The sequence below is a fragment of the Silene latifolia genome, chromosome 10, assembly GCF_048544455.1.
Source record: "Silene latifolia isolate original U9 population chromosome 10, ASM4854445v1, whole genome shotgun sequence".
NCBI lineage: Eukaryota > Viridiplantae > Streptophyta > Magnoliopsida > Caryophyllales > Caryophyllaceae > Silene > Silene latifolia.
The window spans coordinates 56790495-56801164 of record NC_133535.1 but is presented as its reverse complement, the minus strand read 5'-3'; the positions used below and the strand labels follow the sequence as shown (position 1 = coordinate 56801164).

Below are 10670 nucleotides of genomic sequence, written 5' to 3'. Positions count from 1 at the left end.
ATGAGAATTTGTATTGTAAATTAGATGGAATGAAATTTCTAAGTCGTGAAATAGAGATTGTACTATGTGTGTGAAAAGTTACGTTTAATATGTATATATTTAATGTGTTTTGTTTATTATTCCTTAGGTTAAGTGTTGGGTAGATGTAGCATTAGTCCTTTATTAGGAGTTTAATTCCTTATTTTAAGGTGTGGGAGTTGTATATATTCTGGACATCAGAAGTATGAAAATATATGATGAATTCCACTAATACTTGTTCTCCTTGTTTCAATTTTATCATGGTTATCAGAGCAATAATCCAATTCATTTTCTAAAATTTAAAAAAAAAAAAAAAAAAAACAAAGGAAGGAAGAAAAATAGGGAAATAAAAAAATAGGACCATAATGACAGGAGCATAAAATCAAAACAAGAATGGGGAGAATGAAAAACGTGTCATATCCATGACATCTCAGCTTTATCTTCATCCCTCCGAGAATCCTAACATGTTGCTAGTATCGTCCAAATTCAATGGCACCAATTATGGTTTATGGGCCGATGCCTTTAGCAACGGACTTGCTGCAAAAAATAAGTTAGGATTCATTGATGGGAAGGTCGGAAAACCTCCCGGGGACGAAGGAGAAGATAATATTGAATTGGTGGCATGGAGGCAGTGTAATGCCATGGTTAGAGGGTGGTTGAGAAGTTCCATTAAAGAAAAATTATACCCGAGTATCTCTTTTTCGGGAGGCGTAAAGGAGATTTGGGATGAGTTACGTGGACGTTATACGGCTGGAAACGCCCTACGAGTTCACCAATTGAAGGGTGAACTTGGCGAATGTAAACAAAAGAACGAGTCAGTGACAGAGTATTATACACGACTCAAAGTCATTTGGGATGAACTTGGGAACTATTCGAAAGTTCCACCATGTACCTGTGGTGCTGCTGCTGCTTTGGCAAAGGAACGAGAGGATGAAAGAGTCCATCAATTTTTTATGGGACTCGATGACAAAAAGTATGGACATCTCCGTACTAACATTCTGATGGAAGATCCCATCATTTCTCTTAATCGGGCATATGGTCTTGTATTAAGAGAGGAGACACATGCCAACATGATAAAGGCGAAAGAAGAAACGGTGGAAGCGACAATGTCTGTAAAGACATATGGGACAGGACGAGGAGGTGCTGGCATGAAAGGGCAAAGGACTGAGCAAGAGGAGAATATTCCGCATTATACAGTGTGTGGTAAAGATTAGCATACAGAGGATGTTTGTTACGAAAAGCATGGCTATGAGGCTGTGAAAGCTCGCGGACGAGGCAGAGGAAGAAGAGGAGTTAACGGAGGAAGAGGAAACTATGGCCATGGAGGAGGAAGATCTGGAGGCCGAGGGACATACCAAGCAAATGTTGTTGGGACTTCATCAAACTCAAATACCACGGATACAGGGAGTTTACCTTTCAATGCCGAGGAAATAGAACGTATTCGGATTATGCTTGCATCTAGTCCCGAAGGCAATGATAAGCTCACAGGTATGCGCCCTAAAATTGATTTGGAATGGGTAATTGACAGTGGGTGCTCACACCAAATGACGGGAAGGCGAGACTGTTTGACAAACATTCGAAAAATGGAAAAATCTATTGTAGGATTACCAGATGGGCGTACTGTTGATGCCACGGATCATGGAGAAGTTGTCTTGATTAAGAATTTTATATTGAAAGATGTGCTTTACGTACCGACTCTACAATGCGACATTATCTCAGTTGAATAATTAATTCGGGAGAACGATTGTGTATTAACGTTTCATCATGACTTTTGTGTTATGCAGGACCGGCTAACGGGGACAGAGATTGGGCGGTCTGGCGCGCGCAAGGGGGTTTATTATTTCAGAGGAGGAGAGAAGAATGAAGCTCACGCCGTCAATATATCCAAGGAATCGAAACTTTGGCATGCGAGATTAGGACATCCTTCATGTAACGTTCTGTCTCAATTTTCGGATTTGGTTGGTAAAAAATTATATTGGAATTCTGATGAAGTTTGTGATGCATGTTGTAAGGCTAAACAAACTCGAATTTCCTTTTCACCTAATAATAAACGGTGTCTAACAATGTTTGGCTTACTTCACTGTGATATTTGGGGTGGTTATAGCACCGCTAGTTTTTCCCAATGTCATTTTTTCTTAACAATTGGTGATGACTATGGTAGACACGTGTGGGTACAATTGATCCGGGATAAAGGCGAGGCAGGGGACAAATTAAGGACTTTTCTGCAAATGATTAAAACCCAATTTAACACTTGTGCTAAAATCGTCCAGAGTGACAACGGGACGTAGTTCTTGTCCGGTGACATGAAGTCGTATTATGCGAATAATGGTATAATTTTTAGAACAAGCAATATCGACACCCCACAACAAAATGGACGGGTTGAGAGAAAACACCGACACATTCTCGAGAAGGCAAGAGCGTTGTGATTTCAAGCACATTTACCAATTAAGTTCTGGGCTGAGTGCATTTTGACAGCAGCGTACTTAATTAATCGAACCCCAACACCTCTCTTAAATGGTCGGACACCCCATGAGTTACTGTACGGTGAGAAGCCATGTTTCGACAGTATTAAAGTGTTTGGATGTTTTTGCTATGTGCATAACAAGGACAGAAATCGAGAAATTTGCTGAACGTGGGAAGCGATGCGTGTTTTTGGGCTATCCCCATAGTAAAAAGGGTTGGAAAGTTTTTGATTTAACTGAAAAAAAATTGTTTGAATCAAGAGATGTTCATTTTTTTGAAAGCCATCTACCCTACTTGACTGAGAAATCAAATCCAAATAGTCAGGAAGGATCCTCTACTGTAAATTACCTTGGGAACAACAGAGTGGACTGGTATCATGACGAATATACGAACACACACGCCCAGGAAAGTAGGGGGAGCGAAAGTCTTGGAAATGAAACACAGTGTACAGGGGATAATAATAATGAGCAGCAGACTACAGGGGAAGCGCAACAGATTGAAGAAAATGTAGGGGAAGATCAGACTCAGGAGAACGTTGGAGGAGAGAAGCCTGAGATACTTGGCCGGGAAGCTCGACAGAAATTCGTGCCCTATTGGCGTAAAGAGTATGTTTGCAAGACGACCCGGATAATAAACCCTACAACAAGCGTTGATCAGACCGTCTAGACGAAGTCCAAAAAGCTAGGTACCCGCTATCCTTTAGTCAATTACGTTAATACAAATTGTTTTTCTAAGATGCACAGGAACTTCTTGGCTGCCATTGATGAGATTAAAGAGCGGCGAAATTACTTTGAGGCAGCTCGGGACCCGAAATGGTGCGATGCAATGCGTAAAGAAATTGATGCCCTAGAAAAGAATGGGACTTGGAAGATTGTATCGCTTCCACATGGTAAGAAACCCATTGGGTGTAAATGGGTATACAAAGTAAAGTATAAAGCAGACGGAACGATCGAGAGATACAAAGAAAAACGTGTAGCGCAAGGGTTTACCCAAGTTGAGGGGATCGATTACCATGAGACGTATGCTCCTGTGGCTAAAATGACGAGAGTTCGATGTTTGTTATCTGTGGCGACGGCAAAGAGATGGACCATTGAGCAATTAGATGTGAATAACGCCTTTTTACATGGAGATTTAGAGGAAGAGGTCTATATGCGCATTCCGCAGGGGTTCGAAAGGCAAGACAGAAGCATGGTATATAAATTACAATAGTCTTTATATGGGTTGAAGCAAGCTTCGCGAAATTGGTTCTCGAAGCTGAGTACATTTTTACGCGAGCTCGGTTTTGTACAATCATGGGCAGATTATTCACTGTTTACTCGGAACAAAGACGGAATTTTCATTGGTGTTCTTGTATATGTTGATGACATGGTGGTCGTGAGTAACAACAATGAAGCATGTCGTGTTATCAAACAGAAACTTGATAAACGATTCGGAATAAAAGATTTAGGTCGTCTCAAATATTTTCTTGGGATCGAAGTGTTGGAATATGTGTCCTCCGACAATAATACGATCACAACTGCTGATCATGATGATCACATGTTTAAATCTCATTTTAAGAATACATGTGGGAAGTAATATTTCACACTCAACTGGTCCACACATATCGGTAATAATTGGCTGACTAGAGTTTGACATTAATGTCGTGCGACGGTGGTGATCAGTTGATCCCCTTAGGTCATACCTAAAGGGTAATACTCTTAATTGATTATTTAATTGACAGTATTACGATAAGGGTTAATTAAATTACTTAAAATTGACGGACGATTTTGGAAGTAATATTTACGTATCTCATTGTAATTTGATTAAATAAGACATGGTCTAAGTAATCGAATTGTTTTATTGCTTAGATGAAATTATTGTTTACGGAAACAATTGAAACTGAATGAATAATTTATTATAAATACAAGACGTTGTGATTTATAATTGATAAACCGTTTTGGTACAAGTAATTATGAATTACTAAGTCGATTTTGTACATGACGTATTTTTATTAATACGTTGATTTTTAATATGTTAAAAATACATGACAAATTCACATGACTAGTAACATGTGACAATTGACAAATGACAAAACATAAAATGGACCATCCATTTTATGTAAGTGCCGAAAAAATGGAGGGAATACAATGTTTAAATTGTGTTAAATTATTAAGTGGAGAGCATAATGATTATAACTAGATTGTAGCCATGCAAACCTAGTTTTTCTTGAGAAGTATTACTTGCCCATGCATTGGCTCACTTCTCCTCTCCTCTCCTCTCTCCCCACCGGTTTTAAAAGGATAATATAGAGAGTTTTTCTCTCAAAATTGTATTCATTCATACTTCACATATTATTTCTAGTGTAAGAAATATAAAACTCTCTATATCTTAAGAAAAACAAGAGAAATAAAAACTCCAAAATCATCCTCTCTTGGCCGAAATTACAAGAGATAAAAATTATATTTTGGGTCAATTTTAGTAAGATTTATATTGTTCTAGTTCAAATAATATTTATCTTTTAAGAGGTTATCTTGGGTATTCATCTTTGGGAGGGATTCTATCTTTGGATCCTTGTTCTTCCATTTATAAGGAAAGCTCAAGAACAAGTGAGTAGGAAAGCTCCATTTATTTATGCTTTGCATTTTATTTTATATGTTGCATGCATCACTAAATCGCCATATCGAAAAACATGCATTATCATTTTAATCGAGTTTATCGACCGTGTCAATTACAATTATCGTAGTTCACCGCTTTAGTTCACTTAAAACGTGATAGATAATAAATTGACATCACCTCTCGCTAAAACAAACAATTGAGACTTAGCCTTACCAAAAAGTAGAAACCGTGAAAACCTATTTCGTGGGGGAGTGCACTCGGCCACACCGGGGTACAAACCTTGTTACGTAGGAGAAGTGGGTGATAAATGTCTATCCACCGAATTTATGTTAATAAAGGGTATTTCGGCACACCGTGCCCTAAGTTAATATAAATTTGGATCATGGACACATTTATTCGAAATTTGGGTTGAACTCAACGAAAGTATTCACGATGATTTCCGGATGTGTTTCGGGCTAGAGATAAATATTAATGTAATTTTATCGACCAAGAGTTCTAAAAGTAGAATCGATTAAAAGGTTAATCCACCAAGTTATGTTAATAAAGGGTATTTCAGCACACCGTGCCCTAAGTTGATATGAATTTGGGTCTTGGAATCATTTATCAAGTTGGGTAGAGGTCACTAGATAAATGCAATAAAACTTGTTTAAATTAAATTTACAAGTATTATTTTTATTATTGTGAAAACGACAAATGTTTTATTTCTTCTATTTTCGTTTTTGAAGACCACTTTTATTTCTCATAATAAATGGCCGCACCAAACACCAACGCCACACCTCTCACTAATGCTTCATCGCTTCGATCCTACATGGATCGTTGTAAACTTGAAAAGAATGGGTCAAATTTCTCCGATTGGGATGCCCAACTCAAATTAGCCGCCCAAGGTGAAGACAAGCTTCGTTACCTCACCGAGGCCTCTCCACCCGAACCTAATGCTAGGTCGAGTGCCGCCACTAGGGAAGCATATGAGGCTTACCACAAAGAGTCCGCCGCAATGAAAAATGTATTGATTTTTGCGATGGAGGCGGATCTCCAAAGGAGAGCCTTTAAAATGGGCACCGCTAATGAAATCTATTCCAAGCTTGTGACAATGTTTTCACAAACTCCGAGGATCGTCCAATATGAGGCGGCCTCGGCATTCTTTTTCTCGATTTCAAGGAGGGCCAAAAGGTTAGCCCTCACGTGCTCAAATTGTTGGACCTAGTCGAGACTTTGAAGATTCAAAAAGTTGAAATCCCCAAAGAACTCATTGTAGAAAGGATTCTAAACTCCTTATCCAAAGTCAAAGCGTATGTTCAATTCCGGGTGAATTTTAACATGCAAGACAAGGACGTGTCTCTTGAAGAGTTGCACAAGTTACTTGTGCAAGCCGAAAGAGACATGGGGTTAAATGTTAACCCACCTAAGGATGTGCTTACATAAGCACCAAGAGTAAGGGGAAGTTCAAGAAGAATGGGAAAAAGGGTAAGAGGCAAGCTCCCATGTCCACCAAGGCTAAGACTTTTGAAGCTAGCACTTCCAAGACCAAGAAGGGTCCTCTTGACAAATGCCATTATTGTAATGTTGTTGGACATTGGAAGAGGAATTGTTCCAAATACCTTGGTGACATTAAAGCTGGAAAGATCACTCCAGTAGTAAATGACTATCCTTCTTTTATGTTTCTAATTCAACTATGGTATTTTGATACAAAGTTGTGATAATGTATCCCCTTTTTATTGTAAATAGGGCCTCCTCCAAGCAAAGACAAGGGAAAGGAAAAGCAAGCTTAAGATATCATCAAGGAGCTAGGAGTAGCCTCCAATGAAGCTTGGATTTTTATTATTGTCTTATTTTAAGTTATGTTACGGATTTTAGAACTATTTTAATTTCCGTGTTCAACATGGAAATAGTTGATCCTTTCTAAACAATTGTTGTATTTTGGATATTGGTGGCTTTGTTTGCAACCCAAGTCACCCCTTTTATCGTATTTCCTTGTTCTAAAAATTTGTGTTTATATGCTTGCACATAGAAACATATGATCATCTACTTAAAATGATCCAATAGACATCTATAATGATGGGATTCATTATTTGTCCACAAGCTTAATGCTTGTATATGATCAATTATAAAGTGATGTTGAGTTGATGAACTCTCCTAAAGGAATGTCAATTACCAAGTACACTCATCAAATCTAAAACTATTAGTCAATCTATGAGATAGTCCTCCTTATACATCAAAATCATTATTTGTGTTTCATAAGCTATCTTTGAATATCTAGTGTACTTATTCTAAAGATAGAGTGGAAGAAAAATGAAGACACAAAGAATACAAAGAATGTTTTGTATGCTTGAGTAAATGAGATCTTCGAAAGAAAGAATGATTTGTCTACCTAAATAGATAGTATACACGAATAGATGAGATCTATGGTCTTGAATAGATGAGATCTAGATGACAAAAGAGACTGAATGAAGTAATCAAAAGAATATGTTCTTAAGATAACTACACCGACGAGACCAAAAGAAAGTTTTGGAAGAAAATGACTTAAGAAAAGTCTTAACAAGAGATTTGGCTAGTTTATGAACAACATTCGACCAAGAGTTTTAATATTGATATTTACTTAAGAGCCTAAATGAAACAAAGTTGCATCCTTGAAAATAAATGAGATTTATAACTAAAAGTTGCAAAGAAAGATATGCCGATATCTAAAAGAGCTAAGTTAATTGTTAAGCACGCTAGTGTCATTACTTAACCTCATTATGAAAATGAAATGGTTAAACCTCCTTCCGGAAAAGGGTATTTTGTGAAGGACGTTTATTAAATGAAATTCGCATTGAAATAATGACATTGCTACGCATCATTATAAAATGAATGAGTTAGAGATCAAAATCTCTTTCCATAAGTTTAAGGCTGAAACCTTTTTCAAAATAGGTATTTTGAAAGGATATGCTGGGAACATATATGGTTTTAATCTTAATAACTTGGCAAAGCAAAATGTATTTCAATTCTTGAAATGTTTCGATTGAGTAGTCAATTGCGAAACGTGTGGAATTAAGTGGGAGTTTGAAATTATCATGTGAAGACATGGAATTTAGTGGGAGCAATCATCTTGTAAAATTTATAACTCATTGAGAATGACGAGCTAATACTATCTTTCACAAAGATATATTTGAGTTTTCAATTCTGGATGAAAATGGACTATGATGAATCCAATCACATCATGGGATGTTGGATAAGTATTGAGATATACACATCAAATCAACGAGAAACGTAGGTTATTCATATCGATGAAAATGGAATTACCATAAGCAGTCATGGTCATTCATTGAACCTAAAAATGGTTGATCACATGATTAAAGATTACTAACGTTTCCGCCATTTGAATAATCATGCACATGTCCAATAATGAATCATATGCTTAAGAGCATGATGGATCATTGGCAAGCCATACAAGAATCGTCATGAATTCTCAATGAGAACTAATGAGCTATTCTAGTGTTTGACAAAACACTCTGTTATGTGACAAGAAGTTGCACATATTGAAGTTCGAAAACGCGCAAGGATTTATGAAAATCCTAAGCTATTCAAGCTAAAAGGAGAAATAAGAAGTTGGAAAGATTTAGTTATAGTAAGAAGTTACTCAAAACTAATATTTTTTAATATGCTAGGACTTATGAGAAGTGCTAGGCTAATCATCTTGACAATTGTTGCAAGACCCTACAAAACGTATACCTAGTGCATTGCGAGTTGGTAGAACACTTGACCAGTGCAAGTTATATCATCCACCACAATTCGTTGGTTATGTGATAAACAACAAGAAAGTTCTTTCAAGATAAAGAACCTGAACCTAGATTGAGAACCTAGATGTGTACTTGGTAAGGTTCATGATATAAGAGATAACATGAATATAAAGGAAAGTGCATTACAAGAAGTATGAACACATGGACACATGGTATGTTAAACTTCTATTGAAATCGACTAGTGTTTACACACTTACGATATATATCACATGGTTGTAATATGGTATTGACTACCCGAATGTGATGTCAACATTCGTCGTTTGAGTTATTATTAACTCACCTTATACTTTGTTGCATCCAAACAGGTTGTAGAGACAATTGAACCCCGTTAAAGTGAACCCGGATAAGCATTGTATTCGCCTATAGTCACTTACATGAGGTGACGTCTCGAAGTGACTAGAGTGTGATGCGATTGATGGCAAGTTCAAGTGCCATGGAGTCATGTGTGATGACTAGTCGATCACATAGGCAGACTGTTAGGAACACTTTGTCGGGCCTTATGACCGCTTATAGAGTTCTGGCAAATTTATATAGTCTGGTCATGGCGAGAGCTACTATAGTATTCTAATGAGTCGATTCTTTTGACTAAAGACTGCTCGCCTAAGGTGGCACAGTTTCAGATTAACTTTGATTTATGTCACTACGCCCTTCGTAAATGGGGTCAAATGGGCATATTTTGGGTTTTGATGGATGTAGCTAGTCAAAGGGAATAAGTGCGATACGAATTGTCCACCCCTTGTCAGGGTTATAACAATATCTCAGGACCACTCGAGGAGTAATGAATTAGAAATGTGTGGCAACGCTCGGAAGGTATCTATGGTAGATAAATCTGGTCAATCAGTTATTCTCCAAATCGAGGAAACCACTCTCGATATGATCACTTGCAAGTACGACCCGAAAGACACCTTGCATTGAGTGGGAGATAGTAATAGGACAAGAGAATTGGTGACGCACACTTGTCGAGGACAAGTGGGAGATTGTTGGAATATGTATCCTCCGACAATAATGCGATCACAACTGTTGATCATGATGATCACATGTCTAAATCTCATTTTAAGAATACATGTGGGAACTAATATTTTACAGTCAACTGATCCATACATATCGGTAATGATTGGCTGACTAGAGTTTGACAATACTGTCGTGCGACGGTGGTGATCAGTTGATCCCCTTAGGTCATACCTAAAGGGTAACACTCTTAATTGATTATTTAATTGATCGTATTACGATACGGGTTAATTAAATTACTTAAAATTGACGGACGATTTTGGAAGTAATATTTACGTATCTCATTGTAATTTGATTAAATAAGATACGGTCTAAGTAATCGAATTGTTTTATTGCTTAGATGAAATTATTGTTTACGAAAACAATTGAAACTGAATGAATAATTTATTATAAATACAAGACGTTGTGATTTATAATTGATAAACCGTTTTGGTACAAGTAATTATGAATTACTAAGTCGATTTTGTACATGACGTATTTTTATTAATACGTTGATTTTTAATAAGTTAAAAATACATGACTAGTAACATGTGACAATTGACAAATGACAAAACATAAAATGCACCATCCATTTTATGTAAGTGTCGAAAAAATGGAGGGAATACAATGTTTAAATTGTGTTAAATTATTGAGTGGAGAGCATAATGATTATAACTAGTTTGTAGCCATGCAAACCTAGTTTTTCTTGAGAAGTATTACTTGCCCATGCATTGGCTCACTTCTCCTCTCCTCTCCTCTCTCCCCACCGGTTTTAAAAGGATAATATAGAGAGTTTTTCTCTCAAACTTTTATTCATTCATACTTCACATA

The 10670-nt window shown here is 37.0% G+C and overlaps 1 protein-coding gene across 1 annotated transcript; it reads left to right on the top strand.

The window, feature by feature from the left end:
- The first annotated feature begins 440 nt into the window (after nt 1–440).
- On the top strand, nt 441–2306 carry LOC141607611 (uncharacterized). The gene is made up of 4 exons (XM_074426960.1): nt 441–1214; nt 1260–1506; nt 1621–1697; nt 1803–2306. The coding sequence occupies exons 1-4, from the start codon at nt 441–443 to the stop codon at nt 2304–2306; spliced, it is 1602 nt and encodes a 533-aa protein (XP_074283061.1).
- The last annotated feature ends 8364 nt before the right edge of the window (nt 2307–10670 follow it).

Coding starts and splice junctions, on each gene's coding strand:
- LOC141607611 (XM_074426960.1), top strand. CDS start 441: ATGACATCTCAGCTTTATCTTCATCCCTCCGAGAATCCTAACATGTTG. Junction 1,215..1,259: donor AGAATATTCCGCATTATACA/GTGTGTGGTAAA, acceptor TGTTACGAAAAG/CATGGCTATGAGGCTGTGAA. Junction 1,507..1,620: donor AGGCAATGATAAGCTCACAG/GTATGCGCCCTA, acceptor AATCTATTGTAG/GATTACCAGATGGGCGTACT.